General features: G+C 38.8%; 3 protein-coding genes across 4 annotated transcripts in view; 2 read left to right on the forward strand and 1 right to left on the reverse strand.

Annotated features, from left to right (window-relative positions):
- Positions 1 to 9,121, reverse strand: part of nf2a (NF2, moesin-ezrin-radixin like (MERLIN) tumor suppressor a) — a 32,424-nt gene extending 23,303 nt beyond the window's left edge. For both annotated transcript variants that reach the window (XM_085368701.1, XM_085368700.1), the window contains exons 1-4: positions 8,423 to 9,121; positions 7,214 to 7,339; positions 6,975 to 7,097; positions 2,398 to 2,481 (exon numbers count right to left, since the gene is read on the reverse strand). In XM_085368701.1, coding sequence (XP_085224827.1) covers positions 2,398 to 2,481; positions 6,975 to 7,097; positions 7,214 to 7,339; positions 8,423 to 8,536 — 447 coding nt within the window. In that variant the 5' untranslated portion in view covers positions 8,537 to 9,121. The remainder of the gene's footprint in view (positions 1 to 2,397; positions 2,482 to 6,974; positions 7,098 to 7,213; positions 7,340 to 8,422) is intronic.
- Positions 9,122 to 10,344: 1,223 nt separating this feature from the next.
- Positions 10,345 to 17,796, forward strand: fbxo21 (F-box protein 21). Its single transcript, XM_085368702.1, has 12 exons — positions 10,345 to 10,568; positions 11,147 to 11,282; positions 11,637 to 11,746; positions 12,361 to 12,482; positions 13,115 to 13,261; positions 13,539 to 13,675; positions 13,784 to 13,920; positions 14,566 to 14,745; positions 15,033 to 15,165; positions 15,433 to 15,623; positions 15,760 to 15,917; positions 17,161 to 17,796. Exons 1-12 carry the CDS (start codon positions 10,345 to 10,347, stop codon positions 17,400 to 17,402), a joined length of 1,917 nt encoding a protein of 638 aa, XP_085224828.1. The 3' UTR covers positions 17,403 to 17,796.
- A 1,268-nt stretch (positions 17,797 to 19,064) lies between these two features.
- tesca (tescalcin a) lies at positions 19,065 to 25,746 on the forward strand. Its single transcript, XM_085368703.1, has 8 exons — positions 19,065 to 19,125; positions 20,434 to 20,503; positions 21,113 to 21,193; positions 21,809 to 21,948; positions 23,875 to 23,936; positions 25,289 to 25,396; positions 25,480 to 25,527; positions 25,628 to 25,746. Exons 1-8 carry the CDS (start codon positions 19,065 to 19,067, stop codon positions 25,718 to 25,720), a joined length of 663 nt encoding a protein of 220 aa, XP_085224829.1. The 3' UTR covers positions 25,721 to 25,746.
- The last annotated feature ends 780 nt before the right edge of the window (positions 25,747 to 26,526 follow it).

A 26,526-nucleotide genomic window follows, 5' to 3' on the forward strand; every position in this document is an offset into this window, starting at 1 on the left:
AGGCGAGAAAGTAGTTGTGTAAACATCAAATATCTGCTCGGTTTATCAAGATATCCCATATTTGCAAAAGTGCTTCGACGTTTTCAGAGGCGTCTGCTACCCACCAGCTCGACAGCTAGCCGGGAGCTCGAGGGTTACTGATGCGGCCGAGAACGGCACAACTCCCGGCACATCATTTTCAGATCACCGCGGAGTTTCGCTGCTCGGGTTAAACGTAATATATAAGTCACTTAGACAACCTAAAAATGTTATTGTTGGGCTTTTTTCAGTGTTTTGTTTGTTCGTGAGTAAATCGGTTTGGCTGAGATTAAAGTTATTAGATTAGATAAAATAAAACTTTATTAATCCCCCGGGTGGGTTCCTCCTTGGTTTTCACACAGCTGACTAAACGTCAAACAGAAAACTTATTAAACAGAAGTATGAGACAGTCGAGAATTTACACCAGTGTCTGGTTATATTTTAGATAGCAAGAAGCAGACGGCCGAGTTTATTAAACTCCACCGAGACAGCGGTGACGCTAATCAGAACTAGCCTTCTGATTAGCTAATCAGAAGGCTAGACCGTCCAATTTCACGCCTTTAAACTTTAAAGGCGTGTTTGTGTGTGTGTTTATACAATTGCTATTATGTTTGCACTTTATGTGTAATGTTACTGACTGCAGAGATCAGTAAGATGTGTGTATTTTTTATTTATTAGTTTTATTTATTTAATATTATTTTTTAATTGAATGACTGTCTAGTAGTTCACAGATGTCGAAAAACTGAGTGTGGTAAAGCCACCGATTTTTTTAATGTATATTTCTGCAATCTGCACATTGTACTGACTTTCATTTTAATGTTTACACCAGGGTTCCTTGTCAGCACTTTATGCTCAGATGTTTGTAAGCTAAAAATAAACTATTGTGTATGTTCAAATATACTGTTGTGATTGAAGAAGTTAAATAAAAATGTCAGTCATCAATTCATGCATCACCTCATGTCATCATAACAGAGGTCTGTCTTCCAGGAAAGAACAGTTTAAAATTAATGTAATATAGTATTGGCCATACTATATGATGTATTGCTTGTCTTTGTTTAATAATACAGAAGACAAATACCTTAAAAAATAATCGCATATCGCATCGCAATCGCAATATTGGGGCAAAAAATCGCAATTAGATTATTTTCCATAATCGTTCAGCCCTACTAGAGTGTACAATAATTATTGAGGATCTAAAACTTATCTGGCCTATAAATTTGCTATTTCCCGAAATATATCCATTTCAGCATTTATAACGACCGATAAATGAACTACTGAATTTGAGTAAGAGACAGAAGAAACACCTTTCAACCATGTCATGACTAAGTGTTACATAGTTTGTCCACCAGAGGTCAGTCTGCAACTTCCTTGTTGGCAAGTTGTTTGGAATGTCATAAACACAACAACTAACCACGTAATCCATCAGTCACCCTATCGATCTCATGCATCATCATAGTCTTGTCTTTGAAAAAGACCTCAATATACCCAACCTCCTTCACTTAGACAGCAGCAATCTGGATCAATTAAGGGTGATTTATGACTTCTCTGTCGGGAAACCATTTGCTGCCAACTGCAGGATTTTTCCACAACAGTATTGCATCCTTCAAGGTGATAACCCCTATTACTACAAAGTTCCTTGTTCTTGTTACAGCTTGTACACCTTACTTAAAAGAGCAAAATGCTAAAGCCATGAAACTGAACAATGGACTATTCTTTCACACCTGTTTAGTAACGAATGTCATGCTACTGTTTAATGAAAATGGATTGTGCCATTTTATTTAGCTGAGATTTCCTGCTGCCTCCACACCTGCTGGGTGGCTGCAACACCCAGCTGGTGCTTTAGGAGTGTAGCTAATTCTATGTTTTAGAACACTTATTTTAAAAAAATAAGCTTGTAGCTAGGTTCTTGGTTTGTATACTTCAGCTGAGGTTGTGTAGTACCTCATGAAAAAGGCAGAGCTCTAATATCCTACCACTATCCTAAAGACAGTGATCTCTCAAGGAGACTTTTTTACCAAGTTCCTTCCTGTTCATAAAATTCCACCTCTTAGTTTTGTAAAAACAGCCAAAAAACACTGGAACTATCAAGGGAAAATGAAATATGCTCTTCTGGTCCTTATCAAGAACTGAACAGCAGCAATCTGGATCCACATTGGATGATTTATGGCTTCTCTAGGCAAAGCCAAATATGAGAAGATTATAGAAGTCAAACCCACAGTTCATAAGAGTAAACAGTACATGCAGTACTAAATTCAGGTACTGAACAGAGAAAATGCCATTTCTTCTGAAATCCCATAAAATAAATCCATGCTGTTTACAAGTTCATTTTAGAAAGTTTTTAGTAAGCTGCATCCACAAAGTCCCAAAATGAGTACCTACCTCAGCGTGGACAGCATAGGAGGCCAACAGCACAGACGCCTCAGGGGGACAATGAATCTCTTCGTCAAGGATCTTCTTTTTCACCTGAGGAGTACCGAAATATAACCAGCTTTACTTTTTTCCTCTGAAGGCCATAGAAAGCTCTTGAGATCTTGGTACATACAAAAGAGGGCCTGACCCTGGCTATGTCAGGCTTTTTAATCAGACAGTTTCCATTTTTAACTTCACAAAAAAGTTTCCATTCATTGGTACTAAACCTGGAACCACAGACTCTAACTTTATAAATATGAAGCTGTCATAAATGAAGGTGTGAGCTTGTAAGACATTTTCTGTTTAGAGTAGATTTTTCCATTTGATAAGGTCTCAGAGACCCGACAGCTCAAAGCCTCAGAGAACAGTCTCTATTCATCTCTTCCTGAGAACCATCTTTCTTACCTAATTTTGTGAAGAGAGGCATGGACCTTGCTTAAATAACACTTGAAATGTGTAGAACGAATGAGTATAAATATACCCTGACAGAAATAGCTTTCACAATTGGGTAGCAGTACATCATGTCAACACATGCGACCATCTTTGCTCTCCTTGATCTTCTGAGTCTCTTCCTGCATGATTCAACCTGATTTCACGAGATTCCCACAATCATACTTAGCAATTTCTTGCGACTCATCTGTTTTATTTGAATTATGACAAAATGTCAATTTTATGTGTCTTTGAGCATATTACCATTATAAAGGCAGTGCTTCAAAGCAGATTATGTGTTTGCTTGATCAAAGATGGTTAAAAACAACAGTGCCAAGGGATGTGTTTATTTCCTTACATAAATGCAGTCTTCAAACCAGGTAACTTAACTTTCAACTATCACTGCTACAGTGTTTGGTATTTGATCACTTTCGAGAGAGGTCTGGAAACAGGATGAAGTGTGCCAAATAAATACAGTGGGGCAAAAAAGTATTTAGTCAGCCACCGATTGTGCAAGTTCCCCCACTTAAAATGATGACAGAGGTCAGTAATTTGCACCAGAGGTACACTTCAACTGTGAGAGACAGAATGTGAAAAAAAAATCCATGAATTCACATGGTAGGATTTGTAAAGAATTTATTCGTAAATTAGGGTGGAAAATAAGTATTTGGTCACCTCAAACAAGGAAAATCTCTGGCTCTCACAGACCTGTAACGTCTTCTGTAAGAAGCTTTTCTGTCCCCCACTCGTTACCTGTATGAATGGCACCTGTTTGAACTCATCATCTGTATAAAAGACACCTGTCCACAGCCTCAAACAGTCAGACTCCAAACTCCGCCATGGCCAAGACCAAAGAGCTTTCGAAGGACACCAGGAAAAGTATTGTAGACCTGCACCAGACTGGGAAGAGTGAATCTACAATAGGCAAGCAGCTTGGTGTGAAAAAATCAACTGTGGGAGCAAACATCAGAAAATGGAAGACATACAAGACCACTGATAATCTCCCTCGATCTGGGGCTCCACGCAAGATCTCATCCCGTGGGGTCAAAATGATCATGAGAACGGTGAGCAAAGATCCCAGAACCACACGGGGGGACCTGGTGAATGACCTGCAGAGAGCTGGGACCAAAGTAACAAAGGTCACCATCAGTAACACACTACAACGGCAGGGAATCAAATCCCGCAGTGCCAGACGTGTTCCGCTGCTGAAGCCAGTGCATGTCCAGGCCCGTCTGAAGTTTGCCAGAGAGCACATGGATGATACAGCAGAGGATTGGGAGAATGTCATGTGGTCAGATGAAACCAAAGTAGAACTTTTTGGTATAAACTCAACTCGTCGTGTTTGGAGGAAGAAGAATACTGAGTTGCATCCCAAGAACACCATACCTACTGTGAAGCATGGGGGTGGAAACATCATGCTATGGGGCTGTTTTTCTGCCAAGGGGACAGGACGACTGATCCGTGTTAAGGACAGAATGAATGGAGCCATGTATCGTGAGATTTTGAGCCAAAACCTCCTTCCATCAGTGAGAACTTTGAAGATGAAACGAGGCTGGGTCTTCCAACATGACAATGATCCAAAACACACCGCCCGGGCAACAAAGGAGTGGCTCCGTAAGAAGCATTTGAAAGTCCTGGAGTGGCCTAGCCAGTCTCCAGACCTCAACCCCATAGAAAATCTGTGGCGGGAGTTGAAAGTCCGTGTTGCTCGGCGACAGCCCCAAAACATCACTGCTCTCGAGAAGATCTGCATGGAGGAATGGGCCAAAATACCAGCTACTGTGTGTGCAAACCTGGTAAAGACCTATAGTAAACGTTTGACCTCTGTTATTGCCAACAAAGGTTATGTTACAAAGTATTGAGTTGTATTTTTATTATTGACCAAATACTTATTTTCCACCCTGATTTACGAATAAATTCTTTACAAATCCTACCATGTGAATTCATGGATTTTTTTTTCACATTCTGTCTCTCACAGTTGAAGTGTACCTCTGGTGCAAATTACTGACCTCTGTCATCATTTTAAGTGGGGGAACTTGCACAATCGGTGGCTGACTAAATACTTTTTTGCCCCACTGTATTGTAAGACTTAAACATCATAGTCACATAGGGACCTATTAGACAGAGCCAGGAACTATGTACATAAAACAACACCATTTCATATGATCATTAAGATGCCCTAGGAATACCAGCTTAGATACCAGAAGAGCCTAATGACAAGTCCTAAAAAAGCACCAAATGATAACTAAAGGAGAACCACCCGTTTTTATAATATGTGTTATTTCTGCATCTCCAGGATTAACTGTTCTGTCTATGAATTCACTCTTTTCAGTGTCAAGAGTGGTAAACAGTTTGTAGCTTACAGAAAGACCGGTGCATGTTTAGTGTTGACTTAACTGTCAAGGATCACAATATTAATATGACTTTTTTTAATGGGCATGAATCCCCTATAACAAGGTCCCTCCTGATAAGAGTTCTGCTTCTCATTAGGTGTCACTACCTGAATAGCATCACCTATCAAACTAACTGAGTTTCATGCTTGCATAACTGCATACTGAGCACAAAATCTAATGGTAAGGTTAGATGGTGCAAACATACTTCAGCTGTACTTATATAAGACAATTTTATGCTTTTAACCTCATTAATTTGCAAAGCCAGTCATGCTGTCTTCTCTTGTTTTTGAACTAACAAAGGTGTGGAGCCAGAGGTGACAGCCCCTAATCATGGCATGCACTCAGAGGTTGACGCTGGAATCTGGTTTACAAATGAGACAAAGTTGTTGCTAAGATTACAGGCTGAGGTGACAAAGATGTGCATGTGTCTGTTTGTGCGAGTGGTCTAAAGTATGTGATAAGTGTCTATGTGTGTTGTGTGTGTGTTTCTATACGGGTGGGTGACCATTTCTGATAAGGACTAATCCACCTGACATGCCTGTGACACTAAACAGAGAGCACCTCTTGACATTATAGGAATTAATGAGAGCAAAGTAATAGGAAGACAAGCAACGCAATTCACTACACATTTGTATTTATTTCCCCTTGTAGCTCTGCACTTCTTGTGCACTGCTGTTATTTCTTTGCTCTTGTCTTTTTTTAAGCAAGGTCTTCCCTTTGGAATAAATAAATTACTCCAACTACCTTTATACGGATTAAGGACACAGAGAGACACTTTATATGCCTTAAGTAGATAAGTGCTCTACCCAAACACTGGAATGCACTGCAGTTGAAAGTCACGTTAAACTAGCACATTTGGCTAGATATGATGGGAGTGTTAGGGGAGATAAACATTCCATAGAGGATATGTTATTAATTGGGGCAATAACTGAGCCTTTAAAATCTAACTATTAATTGATAAACGTGGCCGGTGGCACTGGACGACAAGCGCACAGTTACAAATCCTATCTTGTGCGAGGGGAATGGTGTGTCAGGCTCTGCGGGAAATCCTAGAAGAGTATTAAAAGGATAGAAAGGATAGTGGTAATATGTTGTGCATTGATTCCAAGTGGCCGCACACAATCAGACCTAGAGAACAGAAAAAGTATATTACAGAGCCTTCTGCTCAAGAACCTAGGGGGAAAAATATAGATTCAGAGGCCCTGTTGCCACTGGATTAGAAGAGTAAGAAAGTCACAGAAAAAGCACATTAGCCAAATGCATGTTGTGCAAATGTGCAATGGATAATCTCCGTGTTGCAAAGTATTTTCAAAGCTTTAGGTGCAGGTTTGTTGGGGGGGGTTGTTTGTTTGTTTTTTTTCAGAAAGTTCCTCCTCTGATGTTGTGTTGTTTTAAAGGCTCAAACATGCCCACACCTGCACTGGAAAATGTAGAGAGAGAAAAAACGCTCTTCCCTATTACCCAAGTAATAATCCAAAATCCACGGTTCTTCCAAGACAAGCATGTTGTGTAGCTAATATCCTGCAGTAATTTTGACTTATAGAGCTGCTGAGATAACATAATGTCAGAGACAAGCAAAAGCTCCATAGCAAACCCAGAGGCCAAAGAAAAATCTGGTAAAATCAAATATTTCAGTGTGCACTACATATGTCCTGACTTACATTGACAATGAGAGAACAAATGTATAAATGTACAAAATGATGCACATAAACAGCGTATAGTTACTTGTAGAAAGAAGAGATGTTGTGTGATATCTTGCACTAGCTCCTCCTCTGCATTTTCAGGGTAAAACTTGGCCAGGAAGTGAAAGGTGATGGGTTCTTCTTTTGGCACCTCCTGATCTAGAACCTGCAACAACAAATAAACAACTTTTTTTTTTTTTTATTGTCATGACTCCTATATCTATATTAACAGCATTTACATAGCACATAGTTTTTTTTAAACAATTTAAGTGCAGCAGTCACCTTTTTGTCCATTTTAAGCCATGCAACTGTGTCCTTGATGTTATACCGGAGACCAAAGAACCATGTCTCTCTCAGTCCAAGAGTTCGGCACACCAAGTCAAAAAGATCTTTTCCTTTCCACTTGACCTGTAACACAGAAAAAAATAGGAGGGAATTTTGCATTCATAATATCCTGCATCTTTGTTATCTAGTCATACTGGCATTTCTATTACAACACTGGGTTCCAAGCAGAGAATCATACATGTTCTCCTCATCCTGCTGAGAGCTAAGAGGTAGGCATATCAGGCACACATATCCAATTTAGATTGGCTTTCATCTCTAGCCTCTGAGTTAACTTGGGTTGCAAGCTACTGTCAAGTGCTTCCAAGGCTGGCATGAAAAAATGCCCTAAGAACCGCAAAAGAATAGGATAAAAAACTCTCCATGCACAAGGAATGGCAACCTTGACCATGCAATACTTCTATGCAAGGCTGAAAGAACACTGTCTATATGACCAATACTTATTATGTGGTTCTTCTTCAACCCATAATTGATACAATCGTCATCCTAGCACAGAAAATAGAAACCTGTAACTCGGATGACGCTGTTATGTGTAATTACTATCTCTAAAGTTTAGTGGGGTTCCTCCCTTGTAAAAATTAAAAAAGGCATGGTGTCTGCAAGTCATTTTGAAGCCTTTCAATTCTCACATATCCCCAAGTCATTTGATAAACCCAAAACACCACACAAAGGCCAAAATTACATTTTAAAAAGCAGCATAAATCTCTGTTAGCAGATAAACTTCAGCAAACCTTATAATGCACTGACTTTTGCCACCAACTATTTCCCTGATCACATTGGTGCAGAAGACACAGATAAATATATAACAGATAATCATCTGTTATATGTTATATGTTTATATATAATATTATACATAAACTGTAGTTGATATCACCATAATATCAGCTACAGCTGTTCAGTTCATGGGTCACAGTTGACTGCTGCCATCTAGTGTCGAAAAGTGCTAATTGTTTATCTTAAAAAGGAATGGACACCTGTACCCATTCAGTTACTCTATCCATTAGATTCTTATCAAGCAGTTGTAAATACATTACAATGCATAGCAATTAGTAACTAGTCGTTATTAGCAGTACCTGGCGTTGTGGCCACGGTCACTACAAATGTCGAAAAGTCTCGGCTCAAGCTGAATGGATTTAAGATTAGTCTCACCTCGCAGCTGAACTCCAGGTCCGACTCCATTGTGGAGATCCTGACGTTGAAGGTCTTCGCTTGTTTTCTCATCAGCGAGTTAAATCCCATTTTTGCTGCAAAGGCACTTGCCATGGCGAACAGTTCAAAAAAACTAACAATTCAATTGTTCAAAGTCGCTTCTACACTTACCTACAAACTGAGTGCACGGTCAAGCCATTTTGATTAACTTTTTTAACTCTCTGATGGAAACAGAAGACGAGTCATCCGGCATAGTTGAAAGATGAACACAGCTGTGCATGTGACTTTCCAGACTTAGTATTTATCGTTCATCTATCGCTGGATGCTCAAACGAGAGTTACATGAGTTTTTAAGACTCTGACTGGCATGTTATTGCTCTATTGTTGTCCCGCAATTACGTATTTATGTTATTTTTCCCTTTAACTGCCAAAAAGAAAATTATCAATATATTCATCCCAAGCAGATAAATACAGCGTAGGCTTGTTAGGCTTGCTATTAGTTAGCTAACTAAGATTACATATAATATGAACCCTTAAGTGGCGACAACTTTAAATAAATCCGTAAGAAATACGATAATGTTCACATTTATGCGTCTCACCCAAATCATTCCGTCTGGAGACGTCAAAACACTTAACTTGTTACACATGAACTACGCTAAAAAGGAAGCGAAACACCAGCTAACCGCTGCTAACCACTTGTTAGCCATCTCATCCAATGATGCATTCGGGTACCGCCCAAAATGTTGTAATGACAAAGTAGTACATAATAATGGCATTGACATAAAATGCCATTTTATTTTATGGCAGGGCAGAATGCTATTTATGGCTAGGCCATTATAAATGAATACTTGCATGCACTTCGCTTTCTTACTCTAAGACAAGCTCAAGGGGTTCACTTTGTGGTGACTAAATCCACAACTATTCTGGTGATCAATAAAAATGTTGTTGTATTTTTCAGACAAAAATGGCAGACCTAATTGTGTTGTGTCTCAGTTATGAGAAGCAACTGCTTTAGTCTGTGAAATGGGATCATAATCTGAATATATTTGATTTTAAAGTGCTGGGCAGTAAAATTAATTAATTAAGTAATTAACATTTAAATTAAAGGAAAACAATATCAGCTCATCTTGGGCATTTGAGCAGTGGATTCTTGAAGAACAAATACATCTGTTCTAAATACAGGATCTCGTTCCTGGAAATCAACACCAGTAACCCACCAGTACCACGTGCAATAACTATCTACCATAACACTCACAGAATATTATTATTATTAGTAGTAGTTGTAGTAGTAGTGGAAGAGAGCGTGGAGATGTGAGAAGATGGTACTACAAGATGATAGTAAGACCTGTTATGATGGATGGTTTGGAGACAGTGGACCTACAAATAGCCAGGAGGCAGAGTTAGAGGAGGCAGAGTTGACAATGGGAAGATTTGCAATGGGAATGATCATGGGCTGCCTTAGAAATGACTACACCAAATGGTGTAGTCAATACACTAAGGGTGAGTTTCGAGAGTTTAGAGATGCTTGGTTGGCGGTGGCTTGGACTTTTGCAGAGGAGGGACAATGGATGTTATTATTATAATTATTAATATCTTAAATAATTTCTCAAAGGGTAAAATGCTGTAGAATATATAAGTGAGACCTGTTAATTACATCTGACACTACTTGCCTATTAAACAAGACTTGTACTTTTTTTTTAAAAGTTTCCTTTTATGTTTTTGACTTGCCTGTAGTTTGTTTTGCAAAAAATAAAAATAAAACATAAATAAATAAATAAAATATATGCAGAATTTCCGATGGTCATGAAGGCAGCACCGCTTTTTATTTCCTCTTGAGTGAACGTGGCTCCACCCTCGGCCCGGCCCCCTGCGCCATAAAGGGGCGGCGAAAAGGCAATGAGGTAATCGGGGTAAACAGTAAAGATGGCGACGCCTGTGGATGGAGAGGGACAGCCAAGTCTAAATGGGACTATTCCCGACCCCCAAACAAAAAAACTGACAGACCTGCCGACCGAGTTGCTCGAACACATCCTGTGCTTCCCTGTCCTCAAACATGTCGACATTTGTAACGTCTCCTGTTGCTGCAAGCGGCTACACGACGTTTGTCATGGAAGGGGGAAGGTCTGGGGACACCAGTATAAACTCAGGTGCTGTTTTTTTGTGGTACTCTCTGCTGGCTTCTGGTGACTTTTTGTGCTGTCTATAGAAATGAATCTGACTCTTTTGTTATTTATGCGTAGTTTAGAGCTATTAATCTCCAAATGTCTGCTCTGAGGTGGGTTCGTTTACTGCGAACTCACAGGCAGCTGTCAGCCGTTGACATTGTGCTGATGCACCAAATTCATCATCACGCCATGCCGGTGGCTTACCTCCTGCAACAACAATGAGGCTTATAATTGTTTACAGCTTTTGCAAGTAGCGATTTATTCTCCATTACACCAAATGAATTCATTCACAATGAATTTGTATGACCTTGAATGTTAGCCTCTGATCTGCAGAAGAGTGAAGCTCTTGGCAAAAGCTAGTTACTGTAAGCCCTCCTCCTGAGTGACTTGGCTGACAGCTTTGCTCTTTTTTTTAAGCAGAGCAAAAGACACCTCTTCAGCAAAATGATAAACAGTTCTAGAGACTAACATCTAATGCTTGAGGCACCAGGCAGTTAAATAATTCAGAATTTTTAATCTGTTTTCCTGTAATAAAATAATTACACTGCCTTTATTAACAGATGGCCAAGACTGCAGAGGTTTTATCGTCAGAATGAGTCTTGTGACTGGCTCAGAGAATACAAAACACGCCATAGAGTTGGGATACAAATACGAAGGACTGTGGAATCGATCTCAAAGAGATTCTTCACAGAAGTTGTGAGTAATCATTTTTATCAGTGTTGGGTTTTTTTTTCATTATCTGTTTTAGTGTTATGTGTGACTTCAATACCTTGTGATAGACTGGCAAGACATGGATCAGTAGCAGTTATACATATTTCACTTAAGATGCAACATTTGATCTTACCAACTTAAATGCATGTTTGTGAGAGATTACGTGGGATGCGTCTGAATTTTTTTTATATTTCTTAACACATGCAAACTGTACAGTCTAGTATTTAGCATGGAAAACACAGATATAATGGTCTTTGTTTGGTTTTTCATGCGCACATATTTATGCAAGAAAACCTGAGCTTTCAGTGTTCCAAACTAATCTTGAGGTCTGTAACGCAGCCTTGCGTTGGTCAGGTGCTGGGAGACAGCTTTGCAGAAATTGAGTCACTTGGAATGCCTGAGCACTTCTGTGAAGATGAGCTGCTCTTCATACTCAACTCTGACAAGAGGTGAGAGCAGCATTGTGTTTATACTATAATCTCAGTACTTGAAATTCTTGCTCTGTAGCTGCACACCCACTGACCTCTGTATTAGGTACACATGTTCAGTTGCTCATTAACACAAGTGTCTAACAAGCCAATTACAGAAAATCAATGTATTTAGGCTTGTAATGATGACCTAATGCAGTTCATCAACATCACAATGGGGAAGAACAGTAATTTAAGGGATTTTGAATGCAGCATGGTTGTTAGTGCCATACAGGCTGGTGTTAGTTAGCAGTTTCAGAAAATGCTGAACACCCAACATCTCAACACGAAACTGGGATCCATCCTGTCTTGTATCAGCAGGTAAGGCTGGTGGTTGTAGTGTATTAGTGTGGCTGATATTTTCTTGCACACTTTTATCCCTTTGAACATGACTATGAGTTCACAGCACTCAAACGGCTTTCACAGTCACCAGATTTCAGTCTGATAGAGCACCTTTGGGATGTAGTGGACATTCAGCCAAATTGGGTGTTGATCATGTTAATCCTCTCTAAGACCTCTGTGATTATGATAGCTTTTGTTTTGTTGCATGCGCTCTCCTTTGATCTACCATCTCTCCATTCTCGACTCAAAATTAGGAAAAGCCTGACCCTGAAGTACTATGCAAAGAAAATCCTTTACTTCCTGAGACAGCAAAACATCCTGAAGAGTCTGAAGAATTTCCTGGAGCAGCCCACAGAGCAGCAGTCAGCTCTAGAAGGTGAGGCATCTGTCCCGATAATACAAAGTTATTATACATTTATGTAGACTTATAAATCTCTATTATTACTGTGTTAATAATTTATAGCTACTAATTTTGCTACTAATTATAACATTATACTGTGCTTAACAAATTATTAGTCATAAAAACAACAACAACTACAAAAAAAACACAAATATTTTAGAAATCTGTCAAAAACCTTTTTTTAAAACTAAAAATTTCTACTCAAATTTCAGCCGGCAAACTTCTGAGTTCTGAGAAGTCAGACATTGATCCATGACAACATTCAACCATTAAAATGTATTTTTCTGTTCAGGAATGCAAGTAAATGCCTGTCATTTGGCATCTTGAGAAAAAATAATGTGAGTTACTATTTTTCTCCCACCTTTTTTTCAAAACAAATAACAGTCACTTCAATCATTTTATTTTGGCATAAAAAGATACAATTTCGATTGACGAGCTTGTGCAAACTGGTGAATTACCCATTACAGAAACCTAGAAAAAACGAGTTTAGGCTACTGTGGTGGTGGTCTAATAAATTTGTTATGCACAATATATTGAAATAACAGTGCATTTAAACTTTCCGCCTTTTCCTTATGTAATTCCTGTGGTTCCTTTTTTTTCCTCCTTAGGTGCTGTACTAGTTGATCAGTATTGTAACCCACTGGCTGATGTTACACTTGACAGCATATCAGCCCAGCTGGATGAAATCACAGAGAAAGTCAAGAAGATGCTGAGGATCAAGAACCCATCTCACCCCAGCCTGCGTATTGCCCAAGGTCAGCTTTTAAGTCTCACAGAACTTGAAAAGAACATTTGCTTTCTTTTCTTTTCCGTTCTTTTCTTGTCTTTTTTCCCCTTTATTATGTTTCTCCAAAGATTTATCATCAGTTGATGCCTAAAGCCTGAAGGCTTGGGCTTTCCATTTCTAGTGCATTCTAAAAAAAGTCAATATGAGCAAATATGTTTGGCAAAGGTGGCACAGCTGCACAAAATCCATAACCTTCACTTTAATGCAAAGTTTGGTTGATGTTTTATTTCTTGTGTGTATTGCAGGTAACTGTTCTGTTGTAGAGGACTTTGAGCTCCAGAGACAGGTCATTTGTGCCCTTAACTCTGTCCTGTATGAGCAGCTTCAATACAAAGGCAATGAGTGTGACTACTACAACCCCCTCAACTCTTATATCCACCAGGTAGACTTTCCAGAAATCCTTTATCTTCAAGGTGTCAAGCTTTTGAATAATTTTCAAATTATTCTTCTTTGTGGAATATTTTCACTTATCTTCTTGGTAATTGTGCAGGTGCTACTACGTCGTACAGGCATTCCCATAAGCCTCTCCGTTCTCTACATGACATTGGCCCAGAGGCTCGGTGTTCAGTTGGAACCCGTCAACTTTCCCAATCACTTCCTGCTGCGCTGGTGCCAGAAACCGACAGGGTACAGCTTTCATTTAAAAAAAAAAAATTCAGATCCAGTTACTGACTGAAATTTAAGCTGTCATGCATGAAGTTTATGGAAGGGAAAGCATGGAGGAGAGGAATAAATAATCAAGATCAAAGCATCCATTTTCAGGGTTTATGCACACATAAATCAGTAAATCAACACCCATCAGCATTCATCAGCATCAGCTTTAGGAAGTGGGAGTTTACAGTTTGTGATGTTCATTTATTTTTTTATCTTTCATTTGATTTAAGCTACCACAGACAGTCATTTGCCATTGATTTCCCTTGCTGAGGTTACCTGTAATAGACACAAATGATAAACGGCGATGGCTGCATAGCAGAGGTATGAAATCCAGCTACAGTAGTTAGAACAACCATTCCTAATGGGAGTTTGGAGTATGTTAAATGTATGCCAGTGTGTTTTAACAGACACATAGGAACATATGTAAACACATTTCTGCACCTTACTCAGAGATAAGGACAAACAATTTTTTTAACTTCCTTTAACATTCTTAAAACTCCTAAGCTAATTATCATTTATGTTTTATAAAATTATACAAAGCTAAAGCTGGTGGCAAAGTGTGTGTTTAATGTGAAATGTGTATTTCTATGACATTAATGGAATTTCTTTTTCCTGCAGGACTGAGGATATCTATGACTTTGTCTACATTGATGCCTTTGGAAAAGGCAAGCAGCTGACAGCAAAGGAGTGCGAGTACCTCATCGGCCACCAGGTTACAGCAGATTACTACAGTGCCATAAGCACCACAGAGGTGCTGCTTAGGATGGTGGGAAACCTGCTTAACATCGGCAAGAGAGGGTAAGGGAAATTGAACACCTGACTCTACAATCGCTACAATCGCTTAGAGATAAATGGAGGGCGGATCAGTGGATGATAAAACAAAGAGGCTAATCAAGAATGTTGCTCTAAATTCCTGCTTATCTTTTTGTTTTATGATCTGACAAAATAATTATGGCATTAAACGGTCTCAAAGCAAAATAAATGATTAAAATGGATTTGATGTCTGTCAGATGAATAAATTAATAGCATCTTCTCTTTACTATTTTATTTCTATTTTTTTTTTCTTTTTTTTCCCCCCTTGTCAGTGAGGGCAATGAAAAATCCTACCAGCTACTCCGAGACTCTCTGGACCTCTACCTCACAATCAACCCAGATAATGTGCAGTATTTGCTGCTGCAGGCACGCCTCTACTTCCACCTGGGAATCTGGCCAGAAAAGGTCAGAATAGCCAACTATGTGTTAAAAATAAGTCTTGATTTTTAGACTACTGAAAGTAGTTTTTGTAGTGTTACTATACTGGAATTGTTTTCCTCATTCTCTACCTAAATTAAGTGTTAAATATTATAAAAAAAACAATTAACATTGTACTGCTCTTGCACAATAGTTTAATATGTAACATAATGTGCAGCTGCATAGGACAGCTATTCTCAGAGGTCATATATCTGACATAAACACATTGTGGATTGACTTTTATCCTTTTCCCAGGTGCTTGACATCCTGCAGCATATTCAGGCACTGGATCCCTCCCAGCACGGAGCGGTGGGTTACTTGGTGCAACATACGCTGGAGCACATCCAGCACAAGAAACACCCTGTGACACCCGAGGTGAAGAGGCGTAGTGCTCCAGAACACCTGGAAGTCCAGTATTCAGTCGGCCTTATTATGAAACACAAGCGGTAGGTCACACCGTAATGTCATTCGCCATGCATCATACATGACAAAACCTAAAATCCTTTCTGATCTTTCTCTCTGATCATACCCTGTATATTTGATCACCTGAGCATTTTGGCTCTTTTCCACCTGTTTTATCAGCTCTGGGTATAACTGTGTGATCTATGGATGGGACCCTAAATGTACAATGAGTCCAGAGTGGATCTCCACCATGAGGGTCCATCAGCTGTCCAATGGGGCTAATCAGCCTTTCTACAATGTACTCGTGCAGGATGGGACTTGCCGCTATGCAGCACAAGGTATGAATCATATACAATAGTGTGGTGATGGTAACTATTAACATCCCCTGTGTACAGGTTGTGTGATTGAAAACAAAAATGTGTAAATAATGTATATACTTGGTAAATTCCTTCACCTTCAAGGTGGCATATAGCTGTTTGTTTGGTTTTGTTGGCACTTGTAATACACATTAATGGACAGAGTCTGATCAGTGCTCTACGTATGGCTTATTTACTGAGTAAAAAACACACAACAGTGGCAGTACAGATTGAAAGTTTGTAGTTTTACTAACTTGGGGTATGTGGGTCTGCTCTGACTTTGAGTGGGAATTCCAGGTTAAAGGGGCATTCCACAAAAACAATCAGACTGGGAACGCTGAATTTCCAACTTTAGACTTGTTTAAGAATGCAGCATTAGCCAGTCTCTCTGTACTGCTCTGGTGCTTATTCCACTTTCCAGAAATGAACAGGACTTTAAGCTGTGATGTGAAAATAAATTTAATTTGAAATTATCTTGATGAACTTAATTTTTCATTACACAATTTTGACATATTATTTTGTAATTGTCCTCTGTGCAGCGCCACAGTGGATTTTAAAATCAATCAATCAGATGTGATTCGTGTCACCCTTTCAGCTTCAATTTATAAGGTTTAACAAGTATTGCATTATTTTAAATACCCATTTTTATTGTACATAGATGCCCATTTTCAGAGGCTCAAAAGTAATTACTCCATTTACTAACATTCAGTTTCATGGCCAGACAAGGTCAGTTCCCCCAATATTGCATAAGAAATTCAGCAGATAAAGGATTTGGGGCTAATTTTAAGTGTTAAACTTGCATTTGTTAGCTGTTCACTGGCACTCTGAAGAGGCCGATAAGGATGTAGAGGCTATCGTTGGGCTAAAAGGACAGATTACACCGTGCCAGAGAACCTCTAGAGCAGGCTGCAAAGTTCTGGGAAAAAATGGATACAATGTTGATGACGTTCTTTGGACAGATGAAACCAAGATGAATTTATACCAGAATGATGGGAAGGGAAAAGCATGGAGAGGGGAAAAGAACAGCTCATGATCCAAAGCATACCACATCAGTTGTCAAACATGTATGGCTGCCAGTAAAAATGTGTCACTAGTATTTATTGAATACTGACAGCTGTGGTTTACAGAGGTAAAATTACAAAAACATAAGTCCTTGTTCAAATACTTATGGACATGTCACATATACTCAGTCCCACCTGAAGTATGTTTTTCCTTTGTTCTCCAGAGAACCTGGAGCCTCACTCAGCCCCCCTGGAGATTGGCCACCCAGAGGTGGGTCGCTACTTCTCCGAGTTTGCTGACACCTACTATGTTGCCAATGAAGAACTGCAGACACGATACCCAGAGGACATGGATGAAACCTTGTGTACAGTCCGGGAGTTCTATCACAGACTGACACCCAGTGCTGGGAACCAAGAAGAAGCTCCTACCACAGACCAAAACAACCAACAAGCCATGTCTATGTAGCAAGCAGCGCTGTCTAGCACTCTGCCAACCCAGGCTAACCGCTTACAGGTCACAATTAACTTAGCTGGTGCTTTGTTGTCAAAACCAGAGGGGTATACTATGAAGGAAATTCAAGAAAGCCAGGCTTTTGTTGCCTTAGCTGGCGTAACAGACCCTAAAAACCCAGTTGGAGATGATCGGTACCATGACGGTAGTTGTCAGCGTTCTCTATTAAGCTTTCTGCTTCAAACTCTGTGTGTGCTCACATAAAAGAGGGGAGTTTCACATGACATGCAACTCTTCTTGCATATAAAATGACCCATATGAGTGCTACCCTTTCCATTCAGAGCCATTATATGATGATGATTATAAAAGGTGATTAAAATCTATAAGGAAATTTGAAAAATATAACAGTAAAATGCAATACTGTTTACTCACCAGATCAAAGTGAAATCAATTTGACTGAATAGGTATAAAAAAAGTATAAAAGTATAAAAGAAATTATACATTTTCAGTATCACCAAATTAATACATTCACCTTCCTGTGACAATGCAAAGAACCTTTATTCAGTCACTTTAGCAATGTGTGAAAACCTGGCGCTTCCAGATGATTTTCAAACTAAAAACCAGAACATAACCAGCTCCTGACCAGGTTACGAGAACACTACAAGTTACCATGGTGATTTAGCCAGTTAAGACGACCACTTTCATGACACAGAATACTTTATGTGGAAGTAGCTTGCTAAGCCATTGAAATTACTTCATAGTAGACCCCTCTAGCCGTGTGGAACAGAGAGTTTTTGCTTTGATACATCTGTCCTAATACCCGTGTATTTGTTGTAAAATCAAGGTTCAAATTGTCAGACAATGATGTATGATACTCATTTAGCAGGGATGTATTTTTCACAACCCAAATACCTTCAGAGAGCCAAGTTGGAAAATTAATCAAAACCAGAATAATTTAACTTTAGAAACCACTAGATTTAAAGTAAACAATTAAGCGGACAAGTAAATATCAGAATGAGTGTCCACGTGCTGCAAATCCCCATTGTCTAAAACCAAGGAATGCTCTTTTACCCACAACTCCACGCATCCAGCACCAGTCTTAAAACCATTTACCCTAAATCCCCAGTACATTGACACCCAGACGACTAACTTTGTAAATTGACTTTTGCTTTTATTTCTCCGTATTTTAATGGTGACACTCACTTATGAAGGTCTAACTTTCACATTTCTAGTATTTTTTTTCCTGTATATTTACAAGTGAAATAAGTAGGATGCCATGGCTCATCAGTCTTTAATGAAAAAAACAAAAATAAGTGGAACCAATAAGGACACCAACTACTTGAAGCCGAAATGACTGAGTTTTGAGGAGACAAAAAGAATAAAGCGTTCCAGGTTGTAATACTTACTTTCTGACTCATTTCTCTCGCTTAGTGTATTCATTGTTTTCTAGTTCACGACACATCACTAACTACATCTGCGCTAATGAGAAACATGAAGCAGCAGGTGGTTTATCCGCACACTGTGTGGATTTAGGACCTTGAGGACGCCAGACGTTCCCAGGACGCCAGAAGCAAACTACACTTCTAGTGTCTTGCAGAGGGAAGCGGGTTAATATTGCAACACTACAGAAAAGTTCAAACAAAGTATGCGCTCTGACGGAGCGGTGAAGCAGCAAGAATGGGAGCTTCGCAGACGCGCCCCGAGCACAACTACGACGATCTGACTGACAAAAGTGGATGTAAGTAGGAAGATTCTCGTTTGATGCCGTGCACCGTGCTGTTTGAGTTAAGTGCTTCACTTGCATCGTGGAAAGGCTGGTAGCTGTGATACGCGTCGTCGAGGAAACGAAGGGAGACTAGTGATTAACAATTAGTTGATAGCCGTGCCGACCTGTTTTTCTAGTGTGCTGGCTGATATTAAAACCGCTTATCTTAAAGAGGTCTAAATGGTACTTAGCAAAAGTAGGTCAATTTCGGTTTAAGGCGGAAAGAGCAATAACCGCATTTTGTTCCAATGTTTTTCAAACGCCTAGCTATTTTTAAATTAAAAACCTAATCTCAACGGGAAGAAGAGAGGTTGATTGCTTACACGGAGTAGCTGTCAAAGAAATGAGAAGGTCCCATAACTTTGTGTAAATGGGCTCGACATGTGACACATGGTGTGACAGGTGTAATATTTACGTACTTAATATGCAAAAGAGGATCTTTAAAACGATCTAATAGCGATAGTTATGACTAACAGACGCAAGTTTAAAATCAGGTCTACTGTTCAGTGCGATTGTATACATTGTTGGCGCATTGAGGCACTCAACACTTTACCGTCTGTATGTGGAAGAGTGAAATAAACAAGTTAAAACACTAGTAAGTAGAGTTTTGTTTTTTCGTCTTCTTTTTAAAAGGCGAGTCTCCAAGTAGCGGCATGCCAGTCTGATAAACGGGGATTAGATTTGAATCAACTTTATGGCTTTTGTATGTTTGAGACTTTGAACTATTTTATTGCCTTCATTTCTTCAAGGTGCGTCTCTCTCTGGGCTCAGCTGGAGAGCTTTCTGGACTTGAGTTCTGCGCAGTTTGATGAATTGATATGTTTCATTGCACCCACAAGTGTGTGTGCTTTTTGTTGAGCACAATACTACAGATTCTTCTGTTGTTGTTGTTGCCCCCCCTTTTGGCTTTGGCTAATTGGTCCATGAAGTTGAGTGTTTGTTGCACCACCAACAATGACTAACAAACTGGTTTGTAGAAAAGCATTAATTTACATGCTCTTGGGAAACGGGGGAAAGGTCACAATAAACAGGGGTGTTGTCCACAATGATTAGAAATTCCAAACTAGTTTGATAAGGCACCAGGTAGAACTAGAAAATCATGCTTAAGGCTTCTGGTATGTGTTTGTAGACCTAAAAAAATGAGTGCTGATTTAAGTAACCATGTGAAATTGCATAAAGGTGTTCAGTTTGTTTGCACTGTTAAGTGAATGTATAATTATAAGCATTACTGTAAAAATCTTCACAAATACATTCACATTGTTGATGTGTGCTTCTTTACAGTTTCACAGGAGCAGATCAAAAATCTTTACCAGAGATTCCAGCAGCTGAGTGGAAATCATGAAAAAATAAGGTAACGTGTCTTGTTACATGGGGGTCAGCTCGCAAGTGGTTTTAATGGAAACACCTGGGCTTTCTTTGGCTGATATAGTAGTATGGCAGTTGCAGAGTGGCAGTTCAGACTCACAATGGAGACGTTGCAGTTGCTGCTAAAAGATGAAATACTGTATGGTCAGGCTGAGGAACTGTGAGGATTTCTGGCTTTTCCAGCACAGACAAAAACAAGTAATGTAATGGTAATACAGACACACACCAAAAGAGAAACATTAGCCAAATATAACATGCAGATAATGATGCATTAGTAATACAGAGCAAACACTTACTGTGCAAACACACCACTTCATATATAGACATGCCACATGATCACAGTGGCCGGGTTTTGGTTCCTTATTTTGAAAAAGAAAGGGGGAACAAATGTTTGTTCTGGTAGGTTGGACAGATAGCACTATTCACACTCATTACCACCCTCTAATGTTATTTAAATTTGTCCAAAAAAAAAAAAACCCAATCTGACTGTGTAGTAGACTGGAGTATAGTGAACAACAGGTGCCTTGAGTTGACAGGTTGCGATTTGGTACCACATGAATAAAACTGAATTAAACCTTATCCTGTCCCACTGCAGCCGAGATGACCTGGAGCGCATACCGGCCCTGAACAACAACCCAATCAGAAAGCAAATTATTACTGCATTCTTTGATAAAAGGTGAGTACAATCAAATGACACCATATTCTCTCTGTTACCTGTATGGTTAATGTCAAGATGACTGAACTCTTTAATCAGAATCAGTTGTTTACTGTCGACTTCTGTGTGTTTTGGCTGATGAAAACAATAGGCTGAAGAGAACCTAATATGTGGAAGTAACTGTTATTGTTGGGTTCAGTCTTCAGCTAAAAGAACATCCATACACTTTGTGAACACACATTATCCACCTGTTCACATGAAGCAGCAGCTTTGAAAATGAGGGTTTTGTTGCTATTACAAGACAGTTGTTGGCATTTTTAATCACTGTGTCATGCTTTGGAGGGTGGAAAGCAGCAGAACAAACCACAATGAACTGCATAATAAACAAGCTGTCTGTGAATGCATGTGGCTTCTGCTCACAAGCAAACAGCTCTTGTGACAAACTGAATAAGGAAAAAAATGTTTTATTTTCCCACAATATGGAGATATTTTCATCCATTGTATCAAAATGAATAGTTTAGGATTATCATTATTTATAGTTATTCTTTTTTTTTTTAACCAGAAAAGGCAGGAAAATGCAGAAATTGCATTGGTTAAAACAAGCCTATACATTGGTTTGTTTTGATTGTGATACAGGAACCAGCATCAGAATGATGTTGGCTCCCTTGACGAGATTGGCTTTGAGCAGTTCCTCATGGTCATGTCCCACTTCCGCCCTGTGAATTCAACAGCGACAGAAGAAGAGAAGGTGACTGTAAGAAAACAAAAGCTTCGCTGTAAGTATCGAGGTGGTTTTGTTTTTTTGTTTTTTTCCCCCCCACTGCTGTCTTCACTTCTCTTTGTGTGTATCTCAAGTTTAAATTTTTTAAAAAAGTGTGCCGTGCTTCTGGATAAGACTGTGTGGTGATGCTTACACATAAATGACAACTGAATTCTTCACTGCTTGTCCAGTACTATATTGAGAGCCACAAAGGTATTTATGACCAGACTGGGAATGTTGCCCAGGACAGCCACACAATGTCAAATGTCACAAGTATAAAGGTATGATTCGTCCTATTATAGAAGAGTGAGACACATGAGATTCAAATAAATGCTGACGTGAAATCTGTGGGAGAGCCTTGGACCCAAAACATGGTTGAAGTACAGTTTAAAGGGAAAGAAGGCTTTTTAAAACCAGTTTTTTTTTTGTTTTTTTTGGGGGGGGGGGGGGTTGTTTTTGAATCCTTCTAAGCAGTTGTTGTCAGATTTGAATAATGGGTCTACGCATGTAGTTATGCCCCTGTAACCACTCAAGTGTGTGTGTGTGTGTGTGTGTGTGTGTGTGTGTGTGTGTATTGAAATAAATTTGGGATAAATATAGTATCTTATCTCTATAGGAATAGATAATAATTGGTCAGAGTGTTCCAGTAGGCACTACAGTCTACATTTGTGATTTCTCTTTATTTTGGACTCACTTTCTTTTTAAGCTACTTGTTGTATAGTGGGACAAATGCATATAACACAATGTTAGATGATAAGGAATATTTAACATTTGCAAGTGACAGCAAATTGTGGGTTAGCTGAGTAATTTGTGAGCACAAGTGTGTCTGTAAATGAATTGAGTCATTCCTCAACCTGCAAAATTATCTTTAGCAGTACCGGATTCTAGTGCTTGGTTCTTAGTTTTGCACGGGGGCAAGGAAGCATGACACAGTATGATACCAGAAGAGCTCAAAATGACAGATGCATGATAGGATCCAGGTAGTTGGCCTTCTTGTTCGATCCATGGGTCAAAACCTGAAGCTACAATAGCAGATGTGACTCATGGTTCATACAGGCAATTATTAATTTCTTTTAACTGCCCTAATTTGGTGTGGTCCTGGCATATTCTTTCTGTGTTTCATCATACCTGATGAATGAATGTTTACAGTGTATATTGTGTAAGACTTCTTTGAAGTCTTACAAAAATATGCCCATAAAACTTGACCTTAAAGCTAATTTGTCTCCTGGCTAAATGTCTAATTTGATAAAACATGAACAAATGTAATTTGAAAAGTTTTTTTACTATTCTTGGCAGTTTTATTCCTCTTTAAATTCTAAAGAGAAGAAATGGCATACCACAAACATTTTTAATGTTAACACAACCATGACGAGCAGGAAGGGAGGGATGAATAGAAAGGTAATATAAGTTTCAGTCTCTGACAACCTTAAACTATGGAGGCGTGCAAGTGACTAATGTGACCTCTTGTGTACTCTTGGAACTCCTTTTAAGAATAAATGACATTTAGAATAACAAGAAGAAGGAAAAACAGTTTGCTCTCCAACAGTCAGTTACTTGACATAAAAAGAAAGGAATGCTTTCTGTGTTGTCACCTGTTGTTTCTGAATATTTACTTCCCATGTTTTATTTATTTAAACTTTGGGCAACTTTTAAGTTAGCATAGCCTTCCTACTGTCACACTGATACATTTGTAAAACGGAGACAATGCGACATTAAATCTCAGATCAGCAAAATAGTCAAAATGTCTGGTTATTAGCAGAGAGTAGTTTATGGCTGTTACTAGTAAATTTGTTATGGGGCTACAGTAAATAGTTATAGTACTGTTATTCCAGTATCTTCTTAAGCATACGTCTAATTGCTTCTTCCTCAACTTTCTCTGTGAAATCCTGTGACTTGATGAAAATCTGATAAACCATTTTTCCTTTGTTTGTGTGTTTTATAGTCCTGTTCAACATGCACGACACAGACAATGATGGCATTATTACTCTGGATGAGTACAGGACGGTAAGAGAAATTAACCATGCACACACTAGCATACACAATAGCTGCTGATAAGAAGCCTTAAGTAAAAATTCCAACACAGGAATATTTAAACGGAGGACATAACAAACTTAATTATTGTAAATATTAAAGTCACTTTAATTACTTTAATATAGCTCAAATTATTTATAGAGCATTTTAAAAAATGACATTCATCACAGGCGAAAACAATGTTACACAAACCTTTTTATTACAGTGCTGTAATGTTCAAAGTTCACCTGTGGGTTCAAAATAAGACGGGTAAAGAATAATACTCTATTTAATCAACAATTACATTATCTGTCCTGTCAGTTATGTTGACTGATTTTGTGAACAGTCGACTATTGTGTCACTTTGAATTGTGGGACAGCGTTATCTATTTTCCTATTATAAAGGATGAAGTAATCAAGGGAGATTGTAAGTGAAGCACATTTCTTAATGGTTTATTAATTTAACTAGTGCTTACTATGGCTATGATGTAGCTCCTTGCGTGTAAGAAAATCTGAAGGGCTGGCTTTCACCAGAACTTACAAATGCATTTTTCCTCAGCAGTCCTGATATAGTACGTAAGTGCCCTTGAGGAACTTTTTTTTTAATTATTTGTGTTGACATTTTTTTTTTCTTCAGGGATTAAGATAACCAGACTAGGTCATATACTCTACTGAAACCCAACTGGCCCTTGTTTTAAACACTAGGCAGCATTATAAAACAATGCCACCTGCACATAACGTGTATGTACTTTAAGTATTTTGTATTAAAAGGCTGGACTGTGGAAATGTTGATGACTAAATGTACATCTCAGGTTTAAAAACAGAAATCTCCTTGAAATTATATTTAAGACGACTCATCAGCTAATGTTGCAAAAGATTTAAAATGCCTTGCACTGAAAGACTGACTGAACCAGTCTGTACACACCCACATGGCCCTCAAACAGCATTATCAGCCAAAGCACATAAAGACATATAACATACAGTACTCTTCAGCCATCTTCACCGTTAATTTTCGTGTGAAAATAACATGGTAGGCACCTGCTGTGACACATACGCGATTAACTGCAAACCAACTGCAGAACAAGTTAGAGTTTAATAGCTCAAAAGACTGTTCATACTTGCAAGAATTAACCCAGATGTTAAGTTGGGTTAAAGCAAGATTTACAGATAATGTTTTATCACAAAGACTGTTAATATAAATCCAAGTGGATTTTTGGGCACTTAATCGAAGCAAGCTGATTGGCTGCGAATACCATTCTTAAAATATAACAGCTGAATTTCTTACCTCTCGCTGTATTTGGAAATCATCGTGTGGAGTCGACTTTTAATATTCTGTTCACATCCAAGGTGGTAGAGGAGCTGCTGTCTCAAAGCGGAGCCATTGAGACCGAGGTTGCCAGGTCGATAGCAGATGCTGCCATGCTGGAGGTGGCAAGCACAAATGTGCCCCACATGGTAAGAGAACTCACCAAAGCTGAAATGTTACAAGAAATTTGCACATGTGCAGCGAAGTAACACAGTCACTGGTCTCATTCCAGGCCCCGGATGATTTCTATGAAGGAATCACATTTGAGCATTTTGAACAGGTTTGCACTTACCTTATATATGCAGATATATCTATATATTAGATTTAGATGGATAAATATATTTTCAATGTAAGAAAAACATTTTGTTTTCTGCCCACAGATTTTAAAAGGCATTGAAATGGAGTCCAGGATGTCCATTCGCTTTTTGGACATGAACACCGCAACAATGCGTTGTGGGAAATTAAGCTCTTGATTGGGTTGTTGTAAGGAAATATTTATGTTGCTGCTGTTTTAGCACAGTGTCACCAGTCGTAAAAAGGAATGAAGCCAGCCACTTCTGATATAAATAAATATATAAAGACAAACAAATATATTTTTGAACAGGAAAAAATGCTAAATAAATGTAACACACTGCTGTAAGTTCATTTTCATGCCAGTTTTAAAGACTGCATGTCACTTGTGCCTTTCTAGAGTTCTTCAGTTAAGCTTTAAGAATTCAGTTTTTATGTTTTATTATCTGAAAAATAGCTAGTATGAACGAATGCAGTGAGGTTTACATTTAGGCTTTGGTCACAACACACACCAGTCTCTCAGCACTACAACTATTCTACAAGCTCCACTGCAGCCAGCAGGTAATGTGAGGGTTTCTTTATACTAGAGAGAATCTTCACTTTAGCTTAACTCAGTGGCTACTCTGGCATTCATGGGTCAACTGTTATGGCATCCAAAGTGAGACGCTGCAGGCACACACCATTTCCTCTGTAGCTCCAGAATAGCTCTTTTTGCTGTGTTCCTCTGTTTAACCAACCACTACTGATGTACTGTAGAAAAATGCACTATTTTTGATTACTGGTATATGGGAGAGTGTACTTTCTCTAAGGTGAAATCTGACATCCCTCTCAATTCTATTAATAAACAAAATAAATGTGAAGAAAAATGCTTGTGTACATTTTTTTTGTTTTAATAGGAAAAAATATTCAAATGATTTGCATATAGTAAATGAGGTAAAAATGACTTTATTCCTGTGATGTTGGACTACATCAAACCCAGTGTTTCATC

Source organism: Diplotaxodon limnothrissa, linkage group LG12 (genome assembly GCF_057381915.1).
Source record: "Diplotaxodon limnothrissa isolate DT_005_m linkage group LG12, D_limnothrissa_male_GT1.1, whole genome shotgun sequence".
Lineage (NCBI taxonomy): Eukaryota > Metazoa > Chordata > Actinopteri > Cichliformes > Cichlidae > Diplotaxodon > Diplotaxodon limnothrissa.